The sequence below is a fragment of the Carcharhinus amblyrhynchos genome, chromosome 2, assembly GCF_965287045.1.
Source record: "Carcharhinus amblyrhynchos chromosome 2, sCarAmb.v2.hapA, whole genome shotgun sequence".
In the NCBI taxonomy this organism is placed as follows: domain Eukaryota; kingdom Metazoa; phylum Chordata; class Chondrichthyes; order Carcharhiniformes; family Carcharhinidae; genus Carcharhinus; species Carcharhinus amblyrhynchos.
Genome location: NC_137325.1, coordinates 87,443,534 through 87,470,164, shown reverse-complemented (window position 1 = coordinate 87,470,164; position 26,631 = coordinate 87,443,534). Strand labels below are relative to the sequence as shown.

Sequence of the window (26,631 nt, the reverse complement as noted above, 5' to 3'; positions counted from 1 at the left end):
GGAGGCATGCCTTATGAGGATAGGTTGAGGGAGCTTGGTCTTTTCTCCCTGGAGAGACGAAGGATGAGAGGTGACCTGACAGGGGTTTATAAGATGTTGAGAGGTATAGATCGGGTGGATTCTCAGAGGCTATTTCCCAGGGCTGAAATGGTCGCTATGAGAGGACACAGGTTTAAGGTGCTGGGGAGTAGGTACAGAGGAGATGTCAGGGGTAAGTTTTTCACTCAGAGGGTGGTGAGTAAGTGGAATCGGCTGCTGTCGGTGGTGGTGGAGGCAAACCCGTTGGAGTCTTTTAAGAGACTTCTGGATGAGTACATAGGATTTAATGGGATTGAGGGGTTATAGATCAACCTGGTAGGTAGGGATATGATCAGCGCAACTTGTGGGCCGAAGGGCCTGTTTGTGCTGTAGTGTTCTATGTTCTATGTACACCTCAGCCAGCCACAACCCACTCATTTGCAAGGTTAAAATCATGCCCCGTGATGCAGCTGGGGCTTAACCAGCGACTTAGAGAAAATGATCGTAATGTCCTTGCTTTTTGACTCTATTGCTCAATATTTTCCAACAGACATGGAGATTGAGCTGAGAAACAGGGGGTCTATCTTGTAATGAACAGGAACCAGAAAGCACAGATTTCCCTCAGACCCTACTGAATTAGCAGCATAATTTAGTTAGCATTTTTGGAATCTGTTGTGGAGTGGCTGATCATCCAACTGGTGAATAGACTTGTAGCACCAGATCACATCCTGGCAGCCTAGAATTGGGAGTCAGTAAGACATAAAGAAAGCAGGAGCCTGCAGGAGGGTGTGAGAGAAGTGGAGGAAAGGAGATTGAGGGGGAAGATTGTGGGGAGAAATTGTGCAGTGTCTGGAAGTAAGAAGATAATTAGCAATCAATTTAAACTTCATAAGATCAAATGGTCAGGGACTGGAGCTAAAATAAACAAGTCAGGAGTTACAGCCAGAATCAAAATCCCAATCATTCAGACAAATATTTCCAAATTTCATGGAAAAAGCCAAAAGGTGAGAAAAATATCTCACAAAGTTTCATTACATTGGTAACCATAAATTATTAAGAGGTTCTGAATGATTTAAAGTTCAATTTCTGTAACTGTTTTCAATAATGGAATTTTTGTAAACTGATGAGCAACCCAATTTTGTACTCGATTGTTAAAATAAAAAAATTGTTTTGAGTAATTTTGTGTTGGGAGGTTTGAAAAAAATCCCCACATTGCAATTTGATAATCTTTGTTGATCACTCTTGATTAACAAGGAGGCGAAAGGTTATCAGTGGTCGGCAAGATTGTGGGATTGAAGTTATAAACAGATCAGCCATGATCTTACTGAATAGCAGAGGAGGCTCGAGGGGCAAAGTGGCCTACTCCTGCTCCAAATTCATAAGTTCATAAATGGGAGACCAAGGGAGACTGGAGAAAGAGATTGTGAACCGTGGAAAATACGTAAGGGGTTACTGAGAAGGAGATCACAGACTGTGGAGGATATAGGATCATGAGAGATCACTAACCTCCTTATTATTTACGATCTGTGAAGTTTTCTGCCATCTGTATGAGTTGAAATGATACCCTATATACTCAAAACCATCATCGTATATCAGAAAGAGCAATGGTCCCAATAACAAAACTGGGAAAATAGATCTGTACACTTTGGTCCAGTTTAAGAAAAAGGTTCACCACTACTCTCCTCTCTGCTTGGGTAAAATTGGAATTAATTTTTGATGTTGATTTCGATACATAACTACATAATTCACCAGGACCTAGTTGTTAAAACAAAATCACCCAGCTACTTAGATTATTATCAATATTAAGTTTGTAATATCAGAGAAATATTCGCATCCCATGTCATGTAGCAAATCATGTGTGTAGGATATTCTCTACATGTAACTGAGTCATTTCCTTGTACTTGTGGAAAAGAGGTTTCCATTGCCCTTACACCTGGGTTCAAATTCAGCCCAGAACCAGACACAATTACATTAATCAGAGCTTACCTTGAATAAAGGAACAGGTGTTTGCAGCAGTTGTTCAACCTTCACAGAATTCAAACGAAATGTGTTGCTTAACATTGTCCCAACCATTTTACGATTCCACAGAACATTTCCCAGTGTCAGATTCTGTTCCTGACCTATTAATTAAAATTAGTTATTTATATTTCTAAGTACAATGTATATTGGTCTAATCTGTCAATTTTCAATTCAGGGGTCTTTTGTTAACAGTGCCTGTGGATTTTTAAGTTTTCAACGCTGAACACCTGGTGACAATGGCCCATCACATTTCAGTAGGACTCTCCTCCCATCACTGAGGCAGCCAGTGACTCCATTGGAGACCTTATGAAAAGAAAGCTAAAATAGGGTGGGCTGCATTACAGGACATGCAGGTATAATGATTTACTACCACACTTTATTTGGTACAGGTGCGTCACTGTGCTGTTGGAAAGAGAGTTGAACAATTCTGACTCAGTGAAACTAATGGGAATGGTGATATAATTCCTCATCGAGGTAGTGTGTGACTTAGAGGCAAACTCCAAGGAAATTGCATTCCAGTGCACCTGCTATCTTTTTCCTTCTAGATGATAGAGGTTGAGGGTTTAGGAGGTGCTGTCAAAAGTACCAAGGTGAGATGCTATAACACATCTTGCAGATGGCATACACCGCAACCAGTGTCTGTCATTGACGTGGCAGAAAATATTTACAGTGATGGATGGGGTCCTGATCAAGCAGCTGTTTTATCCTGAGCGATATGGAGCTTCTTGATGTGTGATTGAAATTGCACTTATCCAGGCAGTGAAGAATATTCCATCAATGAACCTGCTCATGGACTTTCAATTTGAGTTCCGCCAGGGTCACTCAGCTCCTGACCTCATTACAGCCTTAGTTAAAACACAGACAAAAGATCTGAATGCCAGAGGTAAGATGAGAGTGTCTGCTCTTGACATCAAGGCAGCATTTGACTAATTATGGCACTATGGGGTCCAAGCAAAACTAGAGTCAATGGGAACCAGGGAGAAAACTCGCCAATCTTTGGAGTCAAACCTGGCACAAAGGAAGATAATTGTGGTTGTTGGAGGTCTATCAACTCAGTTCCTGGACAACACTGCAGGAGTTCCTCAGGGAACTATCCTAGACCCAATCATCTTCACTTGCTTCATCAATGACCTTCCTTCCATCATAAGGTCAGAAGTGCTTTCAGATGACTCCACAATGTTCAGCACCATTCTTGATTCCTCACATACTGAAAGGTTTGTGTTCAAATGCAGCAAGACTTGGACATTATCCAAGTTTGGGCTTACAAGTGCCAAATGACATTGGTGCCAGACATATGCCAGTCAATGACCATCTCCAACAAGGGAGATCTAACCATTTAGCTGAATTCCCCACTATCAACATTGTGGGGCTTACCATTGACCAGAAACTGAACTGGACTAACCATATAAATACTGAGGCTATCAGAGCAGGTCAAAGGCTAGGAATCTTGTGGTGCATAACTCACTCCTGGCCTACACCTCAAAGACTGTCCACCATCTACAAGGCACAAGTCAGGAGTGTAATGGAATACTCTCCACTTGTCTGGATGAGTGCAGTTCCAACAACACTCAAGAAGCTTGACATCATCCAGTGCATCCAGCAACCCGCTCGATTGTTATTGCTTCTACAAACATTCAATTCTTCCACCACCAAAGAACAGTGGCAGCTATGTTTACCATTTACAAGGTGTGCTGCAGGAATTCATCAAGGTTCCTTAGGCAGCACCTTCCAAACCCACGACTACTATCATCTAGAAGGACAACAGCAGCAGATACTGGGTTATGCTCACCATCGAGAGGTTTCCCTCCAAGTCAGTCATTATCCTGACTTGGAAATATATCACCATTCCTTCACTGTCGTTAGGTCAAAAACCTGGAACTCTCTCCTTAACAGCACTGTGGGTGTGCCTATACCTCAGGGACTGCAGCGGATGTAAAAGGCAACTCATCACCACCTTCTGAAGGGTAACTTGGGATAGGCAATAAATTCTGGCCAGCCAGCAGCACCCACATCCCATAAATGAATAATAAAAAAAACTTAACTTGCAGTAGATGATGAAAAGCCTCTGGAGAGTCAGAGAGTAAGTTATTTGCCTCTTAATAAGCATCTTCTAATCTGCTCTTGTACCTCCAGTATTTATGTGGCTCATTCATCTAAGTTTCTGCTCAACAGATGGTGGGGGATTTACTCTTGGCAAGGTTGTTGAATGAAAAAGGGAGGTGATTAGACACCCAACAGTTGGAAAACCAAGGACAGCCTCCATTTATGTGAAACTCACACACATAAATTGATTATCCATAGGGCTATCCGCATTCACAGAACTCCAAAAGCAGGCAATGACAATAAGACAGACAAATTATGAAGATTTTCCAGAGTGGTATGATAAATTATTGCTTCGAGAACTTTGAAAACTAATACATACCTCGAGTATGGATATCGTGCATGATGTTCAATACACTAATTGTCAGATTCAAGCTGGTGTCTAGAACCAAATATGAATTCGGGTTGGTGGAATTGAAGAAATCTTTCAATGATTCCGTTAAGCTGAGAAGGCAAGAATTCACATATAGAGAATAACTCAATCAACAATTGAAATCGACTGAACTGCAATCACATTTTCACTACCAAGTGGTATTGCAATTGGTACAAAGATGACTGAGAATTAGTCTTGAAATTACTGGTGACACTGTTAACCTGCCCCACCAACCAGGAACCAGGCTGTTAAAATCAGGTGAAAATTTACCAGTTTGATCCACTTCATTCCCAACTACCATTGCTTCAGCGGTTCTGGGGTAAACAGAACCCACTTGATTTAGGGTTTTATCTTATGGGCTCATTCCACCAGTAGATTGGCTTCACAATCCAATAAGATAGGGTTGAGAAGTGAAAAATAAGGTTTGCATATGGTTTCTCACCTGTCACGTTCATGCCAGGCCCATTTTGCTGGCAAAATCAACCCCACGTCCTTCCTGGGCACGAGGCTGATATAAATATTAATGACACGTCTAATATGTCATTAACAGGCTCTGGATGCAATCGTCCAGGCTCACTTACCTTAGTCCCCTTGCCAGTCGAGGTTTTCACTGGTGAGGATCACATGGCAGTCCACACCAACAGGGGCCAGATGTGATTGCCTCGCCGGTGGGAACAGAAGTGATTGAAGTCCCCTATGTGGTCAGGAACAGGGCCAGACAGTGCCCATGTAGCAGGGCCAGCCTGGCACCCTGACATTGCCAGCCTGGCACCCTGGCAGTGCCATGGGAGTGGACCTGATTGTGGTGGGACTGGGTGAGGGGGCGGGCCTGATGGGGGAAGTCCGTAGGAGGGGAGAGAAGGGGGGAAACGATAGGTCTCCCTATATACTCTGTACACAGTGTAAACATTATATTGGGAGATCGGGGTGCCTGCACAATGGCACCAGAAAAGCTCAGCAGCCAACCTCACAAACAAGCTGAGACTCCAACCCCCTCCACCTGAACACTCTCCCAACCCCTCCTCCCCTCCCCCCAATGGCAAGATTCACATTACAGCCTGTGTATAGCACAGAGTGCCTGAAAATACCATTACCTATCTCTGGTAAAAATGGGCAGATTGCAGCCTGCAATGAAGGAATGGTGTTTGGAAACCTGCTCACAAAGCAATATTTTTCTTAAGAGATTTGCCCTAATGCAGCACAGTGTCTTCTACATGGCATCTTCAAAATATGTGAGAAGGACATACATGAGGCTCTTCAACCAATCAAACTGAAGAATCCTCATTGAGACATGCTATGCTGGGCCTCAATTTAACTCTGTCAGTGAATGGATTTATGAAGTTAAAATCTCACCCTTACGGCCAAAATCTCCAACCTCGCCCACAGTTGGCTGGGACTCTCCAGTCCTGCCACAGTACACGGCGATTTGGCTGGGCACCAAATTTCTTCGTTCTCGCTTGCAGCGGCAGTGGGATGTGAACAGCTGGAGAATTCCAGCCGCAGGATGAGACTTTTCAGTCGTTCACTCTGGCAGGATCTTCCAGTCCTGCTGACAGCACTGCCCCGCCATGGGTTTCACAGCTGGAGAACTACATTCAACAGGAAACCCCATTGACATGGCAGGATCAGAAGGTCCTGCTATCGGCCAATGGCAAGTCGTCGCCCACCACTGTTGAAACGCGATAGATGGCTACTTGGTAAATCCTGCCCACAGAGTCTAAACCATAGAGCATGAGGCAGGAAGCATAGGTTAGATTTAAATCATACAGGGAACCAAAATTATGATTGAGAAAGGTGGGATCTGGAGGATAAGATAACAGAGAGAGGCAGAAACAATGAAATGAAATTCTGCACATATATAGTGATTGTTAGACATTAATTATCACCTACCATATCATGAAAAATTCACTTTTCCCTGACCACATCAGTCTTAACTTTGACTGGCATATTTCACGGGTACCTTGTGTATAAATATCCCAACCTCACTCTATTGTTTGTTGTTCTCGTGCTGAGTTTACCAATGATATGATGCTGGATTTTCACAGAGCCATGGAGATTCTGTGGACTTCTATATAAGACCTACCCCCACTTCTAACAGAACCCAATTTTGTTGATAAATTAAAGAAGCTAGAGACTGATACTCATCAGCAAAATTGGAACTCAGCCAGATCATTCAAATTCAATGCCTAGCTCAAACAAGACTCCATTTTTGCTGCAGCGAGTGCCTTTACCATCAGTGTGGGACGCAATGAATTTTTAGAGTAGATGTACTCGTGAGGGACAGATAAGATCTGTAGAACTGCCAAGCTGGGAGTGAGTGGGTCTCATGGGAAGGCATAAGTTGGCATGGGGGCTTGAAGGAGGCATGGGGATTGAGTGAGAGGAGGATGGGTGTGAAGGATCCAATTTCAAGGGAAAAACTGCTGAAACGGGTGTGCCAAGCAGGGAAATTTCCTGATTCCTGTTCCCCAGGGTGAAAATGCAGCCCAATGTGCAGCCAGTGAAAGAGAAGTATAACACAAATTGCAACTCTGGATTTCTATGTTAAACTGCGCAGACTCCAATAGCTGCTTTCTTATTTCCTTCAATGCGTATTGATAACCTCACTGTTATTCTCTGATTCATACCATTCGGACAGGTAACCAAAAACTTGGTTTATGTGGTAGGCTTTAAGAAACAAGAAACTTAAAATTTTTAATGTTTAGGAAACAGTATTTAAACAAATATTTTAAGTTGAAAAATCGTGTATTTCACAATAACATGAAAGAATGTACACATGTGTCATTAATGCCTTCATTGAAATTTATTGTAAATGTTTCAGGATTTCCCAGATGTTCACATCTTTGCCTGGAGCTGTGAAACTATGAGCTGAGTTTGAGCTCAAAGACAAGCAGATCATAAAACCATAGAAAATTACAGCTTAGAAACAGGCCTTTTGGCCCTTCTTGTCTGTGCTGAACCATTTTTGCCTAGTCCCACTGACCTGCACTTGGACCATATCCCTCCACACCCCTCTCATCCATGAACCCGTCCAAGTTTTTCTTAAATGTTAAAAGTGACCCTGCATTTACCACTTTATCTGGCAGCTCATTCCACACTCCCACCACTCTCTATGTGAAGAAGCCCCGCCTAATATTCCCTTTAAACTTTTCCGCCTTCACCCTTAACCCATGCCCTCTAGCTTTTTTTTCCCTAGCCTCAGTGGAAAAAGCCTGCTTGCATTCACTCTATCAAAATCTTCCCTCATTCTTCTACGCTCCAGGGAATAAATTCCTAACCTATCTCTCTCTGTAACTCAGCTTCTCAAGTCCCGGCAACATCCTTGTGAACCTTCTCTGCACTCTTTCAACCTTATTTACATCCTTCCTGTAACTAGGTGACCAAAGTTGTACACAATACTCTAAATTCGACCTCACCAATGCCTTATTTAACCTTACCATAACACTCCAACTTTTATACTCAATACTCCGATTTATAAAGGCCAATGTACCAAAAGCACTCTTTACGACCCTATCCTCCTGTAATGTCACTTTTAGGGAATTCTGTACCTGTATTCCCAGATCCCTCTGTTCAACTGCTCTCTTCAGAGTCCTACCATTTACCCTGTACGTTCTACTTTGGTTTGCCTTCCAAAGTGCAATACCTCACACTTATCTGCATTAAATTCCATTTGCCATTTTTCAGCCCATTTTTCTAATTGGTCCAAGTCCCTCTGCAAACTTTGAAAATCTTCCTCACTGTCCACTACACCTCCAATCTTTGTATCATCAGCAAATTTGTGGATCCAATTTACCACATTATCATCCAGATCATTGATATAGATGACAAACAACAATGGACCCAGCACTGATCCCTGTGGCACTCCACATGTCACAGGCCTCCACTCAGAGAAGCAATCCTCCACAACTCTCTGGCTTCTTCCATTGAGCCAGTGTCTAATCCAATTTACTACCTCCCCATCTATACTTAACGACTGAACCTTCCTAATTAACTTCCCATGAGGGACTTTGTCAAAGGCCCTTGTCAAAGCCATCAGTTTAGTAAGAGCAGCTGTATCAGAGCAGCAAATGCTGGGGCGATTAAAATCAGGATGCACAAGAAGCTAGAATTATGAGGATTGCTGATGATTCAGTAAGCTCTAGGATGGGAGACATTACAGAGTTGTGCAAGACCCTGGAGGGATTTGAAAACCAAGATAAGGATTTTAAATCTGATATGTTGCTAAAACAGCAGCCAATGTAGGTCAGAGAGCACAGCAATAATGACTGGAGGATTCTATACCCAAGTTGGGAGATTTTTAACTTCCTTTTCAGTTACACAACCAACTGAAACTGGAATTAGGTTGCATAACCCAATATCAATATACATTCATTTGCATTATTGTGAAATACACAATTTTTCAACTTAAAATATCAGGTTAAGTGCTGTTTCTTAAACATTAAAAATTTTAAATTTCTAAAAAAAAAGACAGATGAAAGCATATTTTAGAAACCATTTTGCAAGAGCTACCCCGAGGCTGGTGGACAGCGAAAATTTTGGACTCTGAAAATTTGAATGACAGAGGCTGGCACAGAAAAGTGTGACAAAATGGTAAAAGCAGAAAGTGGTGCAGAAAGAAAGTGTATGCAGGCATAAGGATTTTAAATTGATATACATAAACAGATATAGACACTCTTCATCTCAGAAATGAAAAAACATAGGAGTAGGCCATTCAGTCCTTAGACTGCTGCACTATTCAAACAGAACATGGCGGAATATCTGCCGCTACATCATTCTTCCCCATTATCTCCATATTCCTCAATGTCATTAGCATCCAGAAATCTATCAAATCTCCATCTTGAACATGCTCAATGATTGAGCTTCTGCAGGCTTCTGGGGCAGAGAATTCCTAAGATTCACCACTCTCTGAGTGAAGAAACTCCTTCTCATCTTCGTCTTAAATGGCCTATCCCTTATTCTGAGACTGTGGCCTCTGGTTCTAGACCAGGTCATGCATTGTAGGAGTTTTGTACATTTTTGTTTTCTTGTTTATTTAAGATTTTGAGCCTGGACTCCTTTCCATTGAAAAAATATCTGATTTTAATTAGTGGGAAGTTTATTCAATGTCCTATGGGTTCAGCAGAGGTTATGGTATAGTGGTATTGTTACCAGACAAATAATCCAGGGCAATGCTCAGGGGACCTGGGTTCAAATCCTGCTGCGGCAGATGATGAAATTTCAATTCAATTAAACTATGGTTCTATGGTAAATTCAGGAATTGAAATTCTAATGATGACCATGAAAGCCCTGTCTTAAAACTCATCTGGTTCATTAATGCCCATTATGGAAGGAAATCTGCCATCCTTACCCAGCCTGGCCTACATGCAACTCCAGATCCACAGCAATGTGGCCTATCAGGCCATTCAGCTCAAGGATAATTAGGGATGGACAATAAATGATGGGCGACATTTGCCAGCAATACCCACATCCCATGAATGAATAAAAAAACTGACTTGCTGCACATCAAGAGGAGGCTAGAAAACAAATTCAAAGCATGTAGATTGTAAGAGGAAAGGACAACTGAGTTAAGGAAAATTGCAGTCTTTGGAAAAATAAGTTTGAGCTGTAGAACTGTCTCAATTTTAATATAATGGGAACAGCAGGTAAAATTACATTTGTAGCTAGAAAGGAACAAAAGACATAGGCTGGGACGCTCCCAAAAAAATTCCAAGCCCCCAGTTCTCATGAAAAGAGGAATAACTCCCGCTGGGTTGTTTTATCCAGATTTTCAGAATGAATCTCCCACACTCTGAGCACAGCAGAGTGCCCTAGAGGGATTCACTCTGAAAATCAGGGAGCAGGGCCTATTCCCACTGGAGAGGCCGGTAACATAGCGCTGAACAGGCCACTGCGCATGCACTGATTTGTCAGCACCAAGATTGATGCAGGTACAGTAGTCCCACTTTGTCTGCATTCTAATCACTGGCCAGCCCGATCGTTGGCCACCCCTGCAATCCCCCATCCCTGGCCTTGCAAACCCCCCCATACCCCCAAATCACTGGCCTCCTGGGCCTCCCTGGGCAAGCCCCAATGTCCCTGACCCCACCACATCCAGCCAGCCCCAATTTCCTAATTTCTCCCCCACCAAGAGGCCTCACCCCCCCAACAGACCCACCCCCTCTGGCCCCGCTCTCTTGGCACTGCCCGATGCCCAGTTGGCGGTGTCAAGGTGCCCTTTGGGCATTACCAGTTTGCCCCTTGGGCACACCAGGGGCTAAGCTGGCACTGCCCAGGGAGAGCGCCCCCCCCCCCCCCCTTACTCCTGACCTCCTAGGGGAAGCCACAATGGTAGTGAGGTTGGCCGCCTGTTCATTGTGAATGGGGAACTGTAGTAATTCCTGCTGGAGGGAACCACTCCTGGTGAGGGGGGAAAGGCTAGCAGGCTCAGAGACTTCAGTCTTAGGCCTGCTAATGGGATGCTAATAACAATTGAAATATTGAAAACTCCATGACAAATTCTAGTGTGGAGCTGATGATGCTCAAAAGCTTGGAGCTGGAGACGTATGAAGGTCCAGATGCCCAACGGGGAGCCCGCTAAATGGTCTTTGCTGATGTGTCCCAGCCCATCCTGCTGCTAGAGCAGCACAACAGGCTTAAAGAATCAATCCTATATTCTGGTTCTCCATATGCCTTGTAGATCTATTGGTTTTTTTTTAATGTTGTCCTTCTCTTAAAGTAGGTCACCAAAGTAAACAATAGTAAATAACCTACATACAGGGGAATTCATTAATGACATTGTAAAAAACTTGCTATATTTTAAAAAAACTACATTCAGACAATATCCATTTAGGGTTCAGAAATCTTTCTAATTTGTTGTAAAATTGTCATTTTCAAGTTTAAATTTACAACAGTGCATTTTAACAGTTTTTCCTGCTTTAATTTCAATCACACAAGGACAAGCTTATAATGCAGGATAGTGTTACCCCTTTGGCACAATGTGCCATTCTCATAATTCTGTATGTTGCTAATTATCATAAGGGTGTGTTTCCTTTTATGTTATGTTCTGTTTTTATATTTTGCTAATCAATCTTTCACTTGGATTCTTCCATCCCTTGTTTCTATGGCAATCACTGTAATTTGATTCTCTTCCTTCCTGTCCCCCTCCCTCATATTTGATAAAAGTTGATTCCCTTTGCTCTATTGTGGTTGGATTTTCTGTACGGATTTGCTGCTAGTTTAGTTAACCATGCTGGTTTGTATTGATTTGTGGATTTCAGGTGCCTGTGCTCATCTTCAAACACCGGACTACTGCACGCTGTAACAATGGCAATAACTTACTACTGCAACGCACATGCGCTCTCTCCTGAATTTACATCAGGCATCAGTAAAGCTCCAGCTGCATTGGCATCATGAACAGTCATAGTCTTACCTTAAAACAACTGAATCAGGACTTTCCTGTGGATTTCTCCCATCCTGCCCATGGTCAGCTTAGTGGCAGGCAGGAGTAGAGAATCTAGCAGGAGTCAAAAAGTCAGAAGCCCACTGATGTGAAATCATTTTGCAATTCGCCCAGTGGCAAGTTAACAGCAGGTCACTTCTCCCACTAGCTGGTGGTGAGTGCACAATTTGCATCCACTTGCATCTCACAAATACTCATTAAAATAGCTGCCAGCCATTGTCCTGTCAGGCCTCCCAAACCTGCATTATGCCAGTGTAAAATTACCACCAAACCCAATTGCTAATAAGTACTGTGCACAAACTGTTCCTCAGTTTGCCAGCAACTTTAAGGCAAGTATTACAAATTTCTGCCAAAGTTCTGCACTGTTCCTGGTGCACTCTTCACTATCCTGCCAGACAGACTGGTTCATACCTTCCATCGCCATGTTGACCTGGTCTTCATAGATAGCACTATGCTTCTGGACCCACCAAGTGATATCAGCACTGCGCCTGGGGAGTATGCACATCTCCTTGTCTCTTGTCCACACAGCCGTGTTCATCTGGACAGGAACTGTGCTGTGGAATTCTTACTGCCACCACAACAAAGGTACAAAGTTCATCCAGGGTGGAGTGTGAGGGGGAGCTGAAGGTGGGGAGGTAAGGTGGGGGAGGAGAGAGGTCGGTGGTGGGAAGTGTGAGATTGAGAAAGACAAGGTGGGGGGTACAATGTGTGAGGACATGGTGGGGAGAGGGTGAGGGCTTACAATGGCAGGTAGGGGGATGAAGAGGTGGCTGAAGATGATGAAAATGAAAGGCAGAGGGACAACTGAGTGGAGGGAAGCTGGACCCCTAATGAACTGCATGAAAAGCCCATGAACAGGAGGGGCCAATGGGAAACAACACTGTCTTCTGTAAGGGGATGGAACAAAGACTCCAGATGTGGTGCTAGAAATCCAAGTGGGGCAGGGGGTCTCGCAGGTAAAGGAGAAAGTTCCTCCACCAGGCCACAAGCATGCCCACCAACTTGGTGGCTTTCCATAGGTTGAAAACCAGCAGAGTTAGGGTCTTAAATGTCTCCCTTAAGGCTTCAATTAGCCTCCAGGTCAGGAGCCCTTTCTCAATGTTTCTGCCCTCTAAATCCTTCCTCAGGTGTTTTCCTGCCTATTTTTCTATCGTCAGGAAATTTGGCTACATACATTGAGTCCTTTAATCCAAGTAAATAGGTGAGGCTGCAGGCCCTGTGACACCCCACAGGTTACAGTTTGCCAACTTGAAATGAATCCATTTACCTCAATTCTCTATATCCTGTCAGCTAATCAATCCTCTATCTTAGTGTATTAGCACCAACAGCATGAGTTATTTTTTCGAAAAACCTTATTGAATGCATTTTGGAACCAAATACTGTATCCATTGGTTCCCTATTATCCATCCTGCTTGTGGCAGGATTAGCTGTGGGTGATTGAATCGGCAGGTTGCTGTGAGTGATGAGGTCAGGAGGTTGCCATGGGTGATCAGGTCAGTGTGGACAATGGGGTCGGGTTGGATGATCAGGCTGGCGAGGAGAAAAATCAGGTCACAGTGGGCACTCGGGGTCAGCAGAGATCAGTGTCCACAGGCAATGTGTTGTCCCTCCTTCTGCTCCCATATTTTAAACATTTGTCTGATTAATTGTGGCATAACAGATGATTCCTTTAAGGACTGCCTGGTTTTCCCGGGTGCGGTCAATGATATCATCGGTCCAGCATACCGACATTTTGGCCTTAAACAAGATGGCAGATGGCACTGTTGGTTCAGAACGTGTACCTGTTTCCTGCCCATCAGATTGGATGCCCCAATGCCTGTTTAGTATCTAAATCTCAGGAAGTCATAGGCATGCACAGTGTGACCATATGTTAGATTCAATAGATGGAAAATTACGGACTCTACACCTACAATTGCTGAAATGTGCTGTAAGCACCAATCCATAAGCAAAGAAAAATATCACACAATCAGCTCTGATAAACCAAATGATGCAAACATACAAAATGGGAGCTGAAATAAGCCTTTTGGCCTTTTAAGTCTGCTCCACAATAAGGTCATAGCTGATATGTTTGTGTTTCTAATTCCACCTTCTTATTTACCCTGATAACATTTGATTTCTTTGTCTAACAAGAATCCATTTACATCTGTCTTAAAAATATTCAGTGACACCAACGACCTCACTTTCTGAGGCAGAGTTCTAAAGTCACACAACTCTTTGGGGGAAAAGATTTCTCTTCATTTCTGTACTAAAGGGTCGTTCCCTAATTTTAAAACTGCATTCCCTAATTTTGGACTCACTGAGAACAGGAAACACCCTTCTCGCACCCACCTTGTTAAGGCCATTCAGGATCTAATACACTTAAATCAACTCATCCCTCGCTCTTTTAAATTCCACTGGAGATAAGTCCAGCCTCTATAAACCATCCTGATAAAACAACCTGCTCATTCCTGGCATCAATCTAGTAAAGTTCTTCTGAATCACCTCCGATGCATTTAAATCCTTCCTTAATAAGGAGACCAAATCTTCAAAGATGTGCTGGTTAAGTGCATTGGCCATGCTAAATTCTCCCTCAGTGTACCTGAACAGGCGCCGGAGTGTGACAATTTGGGAATTTTCACAGTAATTTGCAGTAAGCCTATTTGTGACTAATGAATAAACTTTATTCAAGAAAAGGATGTTTCTACCTTTGTTTGAATTCAGTCTGTCAGCAGCAATTTTAACAAATTAGACTCACATGTGGAACCCCAATTCAAAATAATGGAACACCCCAGATAACGAGTGGAATGCAAACAAACCACATGTACTTCAGAAATATTAATAAGACTGGTAAATGTTGAGTAATTAAACTTGACTTTGCAACAGTACATAAAGCCAACTGGAAGCTGAATGCAAGGAACTTCAGGCTGAATAATATAGGGTATGAACGGTACACGCTCCTCACTCAATCACCTCCACTGCCTTGACCAATGCCTCCCGCTGCCCTCAGCAATACCCCCCCCCCACCCCACCCTGCTGGAAACAATATCAGTGTGGAGCCAACATGTTTCATGTTAAGCAGCCCTGCAGCCATAAAGCACTGCAAGGCAGGCTCATGAGGACCCAAGACCCCACCCTCTGAGCATGCTGGTCAAATGGATTAGCTGCCAACTCCACCAGTCCTGGCAATGCCAGCAAGGTGGTCAGTGGTCACCACGAGGACTGTTGGAGAAGAAAAGACCCCAAAACCTTGGATCCCCGGAGCATGCAAGTCTAAGTTCTTGGGCCAGAAGAATTTGGGTAGGTTAGGGTGAAGAACAGTGGTTGGAAGGTGGGGGAGGTGTATTAATGAAAGGACAGTAATTGGTTTCTGTCCAAATTGGTCCTAGAAATCCCTCTAAAACTATTAGTTCTGGATGATGGTAAGGAACTATGCATGTCTTGTCCACTCCATTGAAAGTGATCTATATTGTAGGGGAAAGGGTTGGGGAGTATGGAAAGGGTAAGGAGCCCTGTCCATTGCGTTCTGTGCTGCCAACTTTTTTTTTAAATGTCGGCTTCTGTTGGTTTTCTCTCTGTGCTTCCCTACCCCTCCACCCAATCATCAGCCCCTTCTCTCCTTCCCCACCCCCCTCCCAAAGTCTGAGCCAGCACCCACCTCCACCTCCCATGCCCTCACAACAGCCATCGACAGCCTCCCCTCTTTCTCCGTCCACTCCTGGCCATCACCACATCTAAATTAAACCCCTACACCCTAGTGAGGTTCCCACTTGGGGCTGCCCCTTGGCACAGGTATGGCACTGCCAGGTTGGCATGGGCATGGTGCCAACATAGCAGTGCCAACCTGTCCCATGTCTCAGTGCTTGGTGGCATTGCCAGGCTACTGTTTGGCCATGTCCGTCTCCCCTGAAGATTATACTTAACTTTGAGACCACAGGGAGACTCCCACAACAGGTTCATGTCTGTATGAACGTCACATCGGTATGTTTTAATATGCAGCCATATCTATCCTGCCCAGACCCCACATCATTTTGAATATTTCTATCAAAACTCCTTTCAATCTTATCTTCTCCAAGGAAACCAGCTGTACTTCTCCATTTATCCACGTCACTTAAGTCCCTCATCCCTGGGATCATTTTTGTGAATCTTTTCTACACCCTTTCTCAAGGCTTCACATCCTCTCTAAAATATAGTGCCCTGTACTGGACATAGTTCTCCAATTGAGGATAAACCACAGAAGTCAATCTTAACCTCCTTGCTCTTGTCTTCCAAACTCCTATTTATAAAGTATAAGATCCCATATGCATCATTAACTGCTTTCTCAACCTGCTTAGCCATTTTCAAGAATGATCTGTTCTGAGATCCTTGCTGTTTGTGATTTGCATAAATGACCTGGATGGAGGGATGCGTTGGTAAGTTTGCCGATGACACAAAGGTCGGAGGTGTTGTAGATAGTTTGGAGGGATGTCAGAAGTTGCAGCGAGACATAGATAGGATGCAATTCTGGGCAGAGAAGTGGCAGATGGACTTCAACCTGGATAAGTATGTGGTGGTTCATTTTGGCAGGTCAAATGGGATGAAGGAATATAATATTAAGGGTAAGACTCTTAGCAGTGTGGAAGATCAGAAGGATCTTGGGGTCCGGGTTCATAGGACTCTCAAATCGGCTTTGCAGGTAGAGGATGTGGTTAGAAGGCATATGGTGTACTAGTCTTCATCAATCGAGGAATTGAGTTTAGGAGTCGGAAGATAATGCTGCAGCTTTATAAGACCCTGGTCAGACCCTACTTGGAGTACTGTGCTCAGCTCTGGTCACCTCATTAAGAAAGGATGTGGAAACCATAGAAAGGGTGCAAAGGAGATTTACAAGGATGTTGCCTGGATTGGGTGGCATGCTTTATGAGGATAGGTTGAGAGAGCTCAGTCTTTTCTCCTTAGAGAGACGAAGGATAAGAGGTGACCTGATAGAGGTGTATAAGATGTTGAGAGGTATTGATCGAGTGGATTCTCACAGGCCTTTTCCCAGGGCTGAAATGGCTGCCACAAAAGTACACAGGTTTAAGGTGCTGGGGAGTAGGTACAGAGAGATGTCAGGGGTAGGTTTTTCACTCAGAGGATGGTGGGTCAGTGGAATCAGCTGCCGGCAGTGGTGGTGGAGGCAGATTCAATAGGGTCTTTTAAGAGACTTCTGGATGAGTACATGGGACTTAGTAAGATTGAGCGTTATAGGTAAGCCTAATAGGTAGAGATATGTTTGGCGCAACATGTGGGCCAAAGGGCCTGTTTCTGCCATAGTTTTTCTATGTTCTATGTTCTAATGTGTGCTCACATTTTACTTTATTCTATTCTAGCACTAACTGTATCACCTAATTCTTGGTGGATCTTGTTTATCATCTCTAATGTTACCACCTGGTTCCCACAACCCTGCCAACTTATTTTAGCCCTTCCTTACAGCGCTAGCAGATGGCCCCATAAGGATATTAGTCCGAGCTCTGTTTCAATGCAACCCATCCAGCCTCAACCGGTCTCATGTGCTTCAGATCTGGTCCCAGTGTTCCAGGAATCTAAAGCCTTCCCATCTGCCCAGCCACACATTCATCTGCACTATTCTCCAATTTCTATACTGATTTACTTATGGTACAAGAAGCAAGATATAGATTCCTATCTTTGAGGGCCTGTTTGCTTGTTACAGATCTAGACCACCAACCTGGCTGTTCATCCTCCCCCACTCAGATTACTCTGCAGCCACTCAATACATCCTACAACCTGGAATTAGGAGACAACATATCATTCTGGATTCACATCTCATTCAGCAGAGAAAGAATAGTTTGTGATTTTTATTAAGTGATTCAAAATCAGTAAAGCTCTTTACTTGCAAAAAAGTTTAAATATTATTTCCAACAAACCCTGGTATCAAGTGAACCAAAATTCATGAAAGACATTGTCTCTTTATCTTGCTCAAAATAACCATCAATGTTTTGTGAACTATTGAGCTAACAGGATATGGGTCCTCCTTCTGTATGTGCACATGATCACACAGTGTTGTTTTGTTTCTTAACACTCTCCTTATAATACTGAAGTATCACTTTTCCTTGTTGAAATCTGACTTAAAAGTGATGATGTGTGAATAATTTCCAAAGGGAATGACTGTAACTCCTCAAAAACTTCCATTATAAGTTAAAAAGGATAGACAATAAAACCTCTATTACACATCTCCTCATGTTACTAACAGGAGACTTTCTAATCTTGTGTTTGGCTTCTCATATGATGAAGCATGCAGCTTTGTTCCTGTGGTAAAGACATGCTGCTTCCTGAAACATTCCAAGGTCTGGTCTGTTTGAATGTCAGACTGAAAATCCAGCCCAAACATTTAACCAGACAAATATTGCATAAAAATATTCCTAATGTAAGTGACTTATTTGGAGACAATGTTGACAAAGGAAGAGGAGTTGGCCTTTTAGTCCTTTGATCCCTACCATTCAATGAGATAATGGCTGAACTGCAATACAATATTTATATTGGGTTTTGCCCCATATCCCTTAATACGCCTGAGTAACAAATATTTTATTAATTTCTGGGACACTGGTGTCACTGGCTGGCCAGGGCTTTTTATCCATTCCTAGTTGCCCTTAGAGGGCAGTTGAGAGCCAATCGCTATGGCTCTGGAGTCAGATGTAGGCTAGACAAGGTAAGGGTGGCAGATTTCCTTCCCTAAAGGGCATTAGTGACCCAGGTGGGTTTTTCTGACAATCAACAATGGTTTCATGATCACCAGTAAATTCTTAATTCCAGATATTTTTTATTGAATTCAAATTCCACCAGTTGCTGTGGCAGAATTTGAATCCGCGTCCCCAGAACATTAGCTGAGTTTCTGGATTAATTGTCTAGTGATAATACCACTAGGACATCACTTCCCCAAAAATATATATTTATCTCAACTAAAAACTGATCTAGCATCCACTATCATTTGTGGAAAAGAGTTCCAAACTTCTTCCAATCTTTGTTTGTAGAAATGTTCCCTCTGTTCACTTCTGAGCAGCCTAATTCTAACGTTTAGATTACATTCCCTTGTTCTAAAATCCCCAACTAATCAATTGGTTTCTCTTTATGTTTCCCTTAATGCCTTGAATTCTGCGATCAAGTCATCCTTTGGTATCCAAAACAAGTCTCTACTTGTAATTTAAAATTTGGAGTGCAGGGTTGGCATTTCCATCTGATGGTCATTTCCAAAATGGCCAGACCATTTGTCAGTCAGAATTCATAGACAACTGCAGTGGGCTTCTTTAACTGAACTGCAGCATTGGTATCCTGTCTCTTGGCTCACATCCAATGAATCAGAGAGGATGGACATGTCTTGAGGAAGGGTAAGAATGTCTCAAGCTGCATATGGATTTTTGAATGCGGGAATAGAGATGAGTCCTGGGAAGGCTGCCCCATTCCCACCCCCAAGTTTCTCACTCTCACTCGCAGGTCCACAACAGGATCTGAGGGATGAAAGTGATGTCATCTTTCCCAAGGATTGGGCAAGATTGAAACTCTCCAGCCAAGCAGGACAGCATGGAAGTGGCCAAGAAAATCGGCAACAACAACAGTAATGTGCCCTCTTCAGGCTGGGGAGAATGCAGCAAGAAGATCCAGGGTTGCTAAGGTGGGTGACATAGCAGTCTTAGGTTCAAAGCCCCACAGTCTGACTTATATGGATTGCAACTGCACTCATTCCTGCCTTCACACACTTACCTGAGCAACCAACACTCAATGTCATCATCATCATATTGCTGCAGTAACCTGAAGAACCACAGAAACTCCAGAAATTAGGGTGAAGCAGCATTGTAAAAACATATAAAGACATATAAAGTCTTTATATGCTCTGTTTGTGAACTGAAATCCCACTCACCTGATGAAAGAGCAGTGCTCCGAAAGCTAGCGGCTTGCGCTACCAAATAATCCTATTGGACTTTAACCTGGTGTTGTGAGACTTCTTACTGTAGGGTCTAGGACCAGAGGGTATAACCCCAGAGAAAGGGGTCACCCATTTAAGGAAGAGATGAGGAGGAATTTCTTCACTCGGAAGGTAGTGAATCTATTAAATTATTTATACAGAGGGCTGTAGAGTTTGGGTCTGCTCAAGGCTGAGATAAACAAATTTTTAATCATTAAGGAAATCAAGGAGTTATGAGGATAAGGCAGAAAGAGAGTTGAGGATTATCAGATCAGATCAGTCAGGATCTCAATGAATGGCTGAGCTGGCTCGATGGCTGCATGGCCTACTTCTGCTCCTGTGTCTTATGGTTAAAATAGACCTTGAAGACAGTTTATGTAAGTCTGTGGTGCAGCAACTAAAATCAGCACTCAGTTGGGTTATATAAATAATGTACTACTCATGAGGTGGAATGTTACTGTAGCGTTATGGTAGGAGATGGACTAGAAAATGCGACAAGCCGTTCAAAATTCCATTGACTTTGTTTGAACCAAAAGATCCCTAAACAGGAGAGGTTGTAAAATTCCACCCCAGCATTTTCCAACCCACAGTTATCATTTACCATTATACTGAACAAATATTTACCGGAAAAATATGTGAAACACAAGTACCAAAAATTGCAAGTTGGAAATAAGACTTGAAAATTTTAAAAAAAGTCTTTGGCATTTTGTGCTTCACTGTTGCATCTATAGTTGCCACAGAAACCAATCCAGTGCAGGCACTCCCAACTTTACACCCTTTGACAATCTTTCATTTAAAGAAGAGCTCATATTACCAGCATTAGTAGAAAGTATGCCAATGTGTGTTCTGAGGTTACCATCGGTCAAAAGAGAAACCGGTTTCAGTACACAAACAAGGCTCGTTAACTTCTGTCTTCATTTTCTCTTCTGGCCTCAATTTAACTTCCAAGAAGGTTGATATCAGTAAACAACAGGTGGATTGCTAGGTAAAATCACCCAAGTTACTTATCAGCCCTGAAGCTACTGAAATTAGACTGATTGCAATTTAAAACTACTCAAATCAATGGATGCCAAGGACATCCAGCCAATGTCGACAGGGTCATCTGTAGCATATGCAGTCAGGAACATAACGTCACTATGTCCACCATTCTCCTGGTCTACAACAGATAGCAAAGAGTTCAACCTCCTGAAGCATCTCCCTTCAGACCAGTTTGAGAAACTCATTCTTGGTCTTTATGCCTTACGTCTGGCCTCCTGTGAGCAGCCTCTTTTATCAGTTGCTTTCTAAAAAAGCTCAACTGTAGTTCATGAAAGTTGCTACGGTTGTCATCTACCCCATGTCTTCCTCTATCCAAATCAAACTGGCAACTATAACGTCCAAGGTAAACAGAAAAAGCTTATTCAGAGTAAGTATGGCAACAAATGTCAGAAATAAACAATCCAGAAGCTGGGAAATCTCCTGGCAACTTATACAAGAATAACTGCATGCAAATCTTATGGTTCAATTGCCTGCAACTATATGCCCTTTTAAATAATGCTTCCCAACCTGAGAGATCAACCCCAGAACATTTCACTGCAGTGTTGGGCTAGGCTAAGCTTCTCTGAGTTAATCTAGTATGGGTGTCCGGAAATCAGTATGGAATTCTCACTTGCACATATTCATGAAATTTGTTCTGGTGGACACCTCAGCTGACTAAAAAGAATCATATTTAAAAAGGTACTCAGCAGGAATACCACAGGAACAGAGTGCTAATGAGTCTGGAACAATTTTAACAAGGTTGGCTGCTGATTCATGCACAACAGAGTGGGTTAAAAAGTTACTTTCTAATCCCATTTAGCCATCTACTCTTTTTCCACGATAATATAGATGACTGTACATATGCTGCTGCCTGATCCTGCTCTGATCTTAAAAATGTTATCAATTATGCATCAAAGTTCCATCTATTCCACACTGATTCTTTAACTTGTTTGTTTTTAATCCCAACAAAGCTGACTAACTTGCTGTATATTTCTAGATTTCTCTACTTTTTTTCATCAGGAGGTTTTTCTCTTTTATGGGTTTTACCAGCTGGCTGTGTTTCCTGCCAGAAAAGTTCATAATTTGAATTTGATAGAGAAAATAAAAGGAAATGGGGTGGTCATGATGCGCCAATAATAAAATTCCTTTTACAACAGTGAATCATTAAAGCGGACATCTATTGGTAATAGTTGCCACTGAACTCACGCCACTGCTAATGGCAAGATTGTCTGTGGGCAAGCAAACTAACAATTTAAAGCCGTTTTGAATTGAATGTGAACATGAAGAAAAAGAGAAATGAAAGTCCTGGCATTCATACTTCCCTTGTATCCCCTCAAGATTTAGCATTTAAAATAGGGCGTGCTTAAACCACCCAGATCCCTTATACAATGTGTGCTTTTCCACCTGCATAATTGCCAGTGCATCATGAAAGAACATTTACGTATTTTAAACACACCTGTTGCAAACATGATTTGAAGCAAATATTTCTTAATTTGAATGGATTTTACACAAAGGAAGATTTATTGCATAAGTCCCTTCTTTATTTTTAAAGGCGTGGTATTGGTATGTAATCATCTTAAGCATGTGCCAGTGACAAGGAACTGGCACACATTAAAAGATCGCAAAAACGTTAACAGGTAAATGTCCTCATCAGCAGTAAATATTCAGAAAATTAACCAGATTCATTCTGTGATCTCCGTCAAATCTTGAAAGAAATTTCCTGAAAATTGGGCCCTCCAGATATCATCACAACGCTTAATGTTTGGGATCAATTCTAACCCATACCTGTCCAGAGCCATTTGTGTAGGTGGGAGACAGAAATGAATGGGTCGCTTGCCTGTTCTGAACTCAACTATTTTGGACTTTAACTTGCAAGAATCTGTCGTCAGATAAGGCCCCGTCTAAATAAAAGCAAATTACTGCGGATGCTGGAATCTGAAACCAAAAGAGAAAAGGCTGGAAAATCTCAGCAGGTCTGGCATCATCAGCAAAAGAGCTGATGTTTTGAGTCCAGATAACCCTTTGCCAAATTATTAAGTCCCTGTCAAAAGCAGACAAGGAATTAATGAATTTATGCTTACCAGGATATTCTTATATCAATGTGGCCTCTATTGTAGTTTAAGTGGCACTGAACAGGAAAAGCTCTGCGACATTCATGAAAAAGTGTTGTTTGTCTGTATACAAAAAAGATTCCTCCAATGTATGTCTAAAACTTTCCTTTATGGATGCATGAGGAGCAGGACTAAATTTTCTGGACTCACCAATTCGTTCCAGCAAAACCTTCTTATTTATATGCTTTCCACTGATTCTCCAATTAGTTCCCCTGCATTTGACACCCAATCCTCTCAGCATCTCACCTTCTTCCTTTCCTTTACTTACTTAAAATCCTTGTTCTCTATAATTCATGGAAGTATAACATAAGAACTTTTTTTTCACAAAATTATTTTTGCTTCTTTCCTCCCTCAGGCTCTGCACTGAAAGACTCCCATACTCGGTGAGTTCAGCCTCCATCTCAATTCATCATGCTCTCTCCTTGGGGTTGACTGCCTTCTTTTCCTCTCTTAATGTTTTCTTCCAAATTAACTCCCCAGCTCTTATTAATGACAGACTCATGTAGTCTCACAATTCCCATTGTTCCAATCAGTTAAGGCGCTGTCTGTTCACTTTCTTGTAGCACTCTTCAGCCACATTCCCTTTGCACATTCCAAGCCTACCTTTTTCTGTGTCCACATTTGTCAAAACTATTCCTCAATCTACTTACAACAACTGCACTTTCAAAATTCCAACAGTCTTGTCATTGACACTTGGTTCAATGATCGTTACAACTACTGATTTGTTCAACTGCTCCATTATTTTCAACTTCGATGGTCTAGTCCCCAATAAAACAATTATTCTCTCTCATCCTGCCATTTCTCTGGCCCTCATCTCCACACTCTTAAATTCAAGGGTTACAGAATTGAATGGATATGATGACTTTGCAATTCACTGCCAGAACTGCCTGGCAACATAAAGTACTACTGGATCCTGCTTTCATCTATCCCATCAGGAAATCCTGGCTTTATTTCTCTACTGAAAACAATCTCTTTAAATCCTCTCCCCTGCCTACTCCTGCCCTACCTCCAGCAATGTACAAGGAGCTCGTGAAGTTCTTTGTCATTAAGATTGAGATCATCTGCTCAGCTGCCTCTGTCACCTTCCACAAATACATAGGGGAAAATTTCCTGTAAAATTCCAGCACCGATCCACTGCACCCACCACCCGCCATCTCCCCCAGCCCCCCCACCACAAAAACAAGAACTTGCATTTTCCTTGATCTCCTTTCCATCATGCACTTTCTTTGCGAGTTCATTTTGTCTACCATTTGCTCCTTCCATCCTATAGCCCGTAAACTAATGGCCACCCAACATCCCTTCCTGATTCTCCTGTTAATCAATGTTATCAATAGTTCTCTCAACAGGTACTTTCTCTTCCTGTTGTCATCACACTGCTCTAAAAGCCAACCCTTGACCTCACCATCTTTGCAAATGTCCTTATCCAACATCGTCCTCTTTTCCAACAAGTAGCCACTCCCCAAATACAAGCCATCTTTCCCAGAACCTCATTTTTAAATTCCTCACGTCATATTTTCCCACATACCACAGTTCCGGAACAGAAGTCACAAATGGCACACACTGCGTAGTGATCATGATTAAACAGTCCCTTCTAAACCGGTCTTCAACCTTTGGTTGAACACAACACTTGCAGTGAGATTCTGACCCCGATCCAGCAGTCCAGTCAAACTTCCATTCACTTCAGCAGGACTGGAATATCCCACCAGTGGGAGGAACCAGAAAATCCCGGTCATTCCCCTCCAACGCCTCTCCAGTGTTATCTAGCTGTGTGGAATTGTACTCACTCAGTTTCATTCTCATCTATCTAATCGCAGCCAGACAATCAACTACAGTGACTTCTCCTCCTGCTTCTGCATTGTTACGTCAGGTGTCGCCCAATGATTGATCCTTCGTCTCTTATTTTCCAGCTACACGCTATCTCGTGGTGACACCATCTGAAAACAGTGCTTATTTTCCCATCTTCTCACCACTCCTAAATCTTTGCTAGGTTATCATGCTGCCTGCCTGGCATCCAGTACTGGATAAGCAGAAATTTCCATGCCTCCCAGAGGCAATGTCTGAGGTTAAAAACTGTTCAAAAATATGGTGTCAGATACCGTAATAAGCTTACAAACACATAGCTGTGCCATCACGAAGGCCACCTAGTCCCACCTCAAAAACATCACCTGACTTTGCCATTGCCTTGGCTCATCTGTTGCAGAAACTCTTGCCAATGTCTTTTTTACTTCTAGGCTTGACAGTCCCAATGCACTCCTGGCCAATCTCAGATTTCTACCTTCCGTGGACATAATGATACCCAAATCTTTGAACAAAGAACAATACAGCACAGGAACAGGCCCTTTGATCTCCAAGCCTGCACCGATCATGTGTTCCTAACTAGACCATCCGCTTATGTCCCTCTATTCCCAGTCTGTTCATGTGGTTATGTAGGCAAGTCTTAAATGATCCTAACGTGCCTGCCTCAACCACCTTGTTTGGTAATGCACTCCAGACTCCCACCACCCTCTGTGTAAAATACATCCCCACATATCTGTTTTGAACCTTGCCCTTATCTTGAACTTGTGACCCCTTGTATTTGTCATTTCTGACCTGGGAAAAAGCTTCCAACTATTCACCCTTTGCTGCTCAAACTTTTACTCACACCAATACCATTCACCAATACCCCTGCACTCATTGATCAACATTGGTTAAAATCAAGTAATGTCTTGATTTTAAAATTCTCATCCTTGTTTTCAAGGCTCAGCATGGCCTTGTTTCTCTCTATGACTATTATCTCCCCCAGCCCTACAAACCACTGAAATAGCTGTTGTGTAATTTTGGCCTCTTGGGAATTCCAATTGTAATTGTACCACCATTATGGACCTTGCCTTCAGCAACCTCCCCACACCACTGCCCCTCCCCCCCCCCCCAAGGTTGGTGAATTCCCTCAATGTATTCTTCCAACTTCCTACCTCTTCTTCCTCTTTTAAGACGTTCCACAAAATTACCTCTTTACCCAAGCTTTTGACATCTAGTCACTTTTGTAACTCACTGTTAAATCTTGCTTCATAGCGTTTCTAGGAAGTGCCTCAGGTTGTTCTATTATGTCAATGGTGTATGAATATAAACTTCACAGGATTTATCTCTGTAGTATGTTTGGCAGTAATGGGAGGTGGTGTGCTGCTCACAAACAATGGGATCTTACGCTCCTGCCGTTGTCAGTGGGGTTTTCCAGTGAATGCACCCTTCACCATTGGGAAACATATGGCAGGGATGTGCCATCAGTAGGACCTAAGACCCAGTCGGCATGAACGGGGCAAGATTTTGGCAAATGTTATTTTTGCATCAAGGTGCCTGAATACCTCCCACTCACTGGCTGATTGCTACTTTCTAGTCATTTCATGGGAATTACCCTGGGTTTGAAACTTAGATCAGTGAGTACCTCTTGTACTACCCTCAGACCCATCACTTGAATCCTGTCCAAGATAAAAATCAAGGTTTTTTTAACTAAATTTATTGGCTTGCTATATTGGAAGAGGCACAAACCAATTTATTTCAATTTTTGAAATGGCAGTAGCACTATTTGTTTTATTTTAAGCATTTCTATGTAACTACTTAAGACATGGTTTACATCTCTGCAGAAAATGCTTTTTTTTTTATA

General features: G+C 42.6%; 1 protein-coding gene across 1 annotated transcript in view; it reads right to left on the bottom strand.

Annotated features, from left to right (window-relative positions):
- Positions 1–26,631, bottom strand: part of LOC145356289 (ATP-binding cassette sub-family A member 13-like) — a 274,002-nt gene that overhangs the window by 212,127 nt on the left and 35,244 nt on the right. The window contains exons 7-8 of the mRNA XM_080208858.1: positions 4,460–4,581; positions 2,005–2,138 (exon numbers count right to left, since the gene is read on the bottom strand). Coding sequence (XP_080064984.1) covers positions 2,005–2,138; positions 4,460–4,581 — 256 coding nt within the window. The remainder of the gene's footprint in view (positions 1–2,004; positions 2,139–4,459; positions 4,582–26,631) is intronic.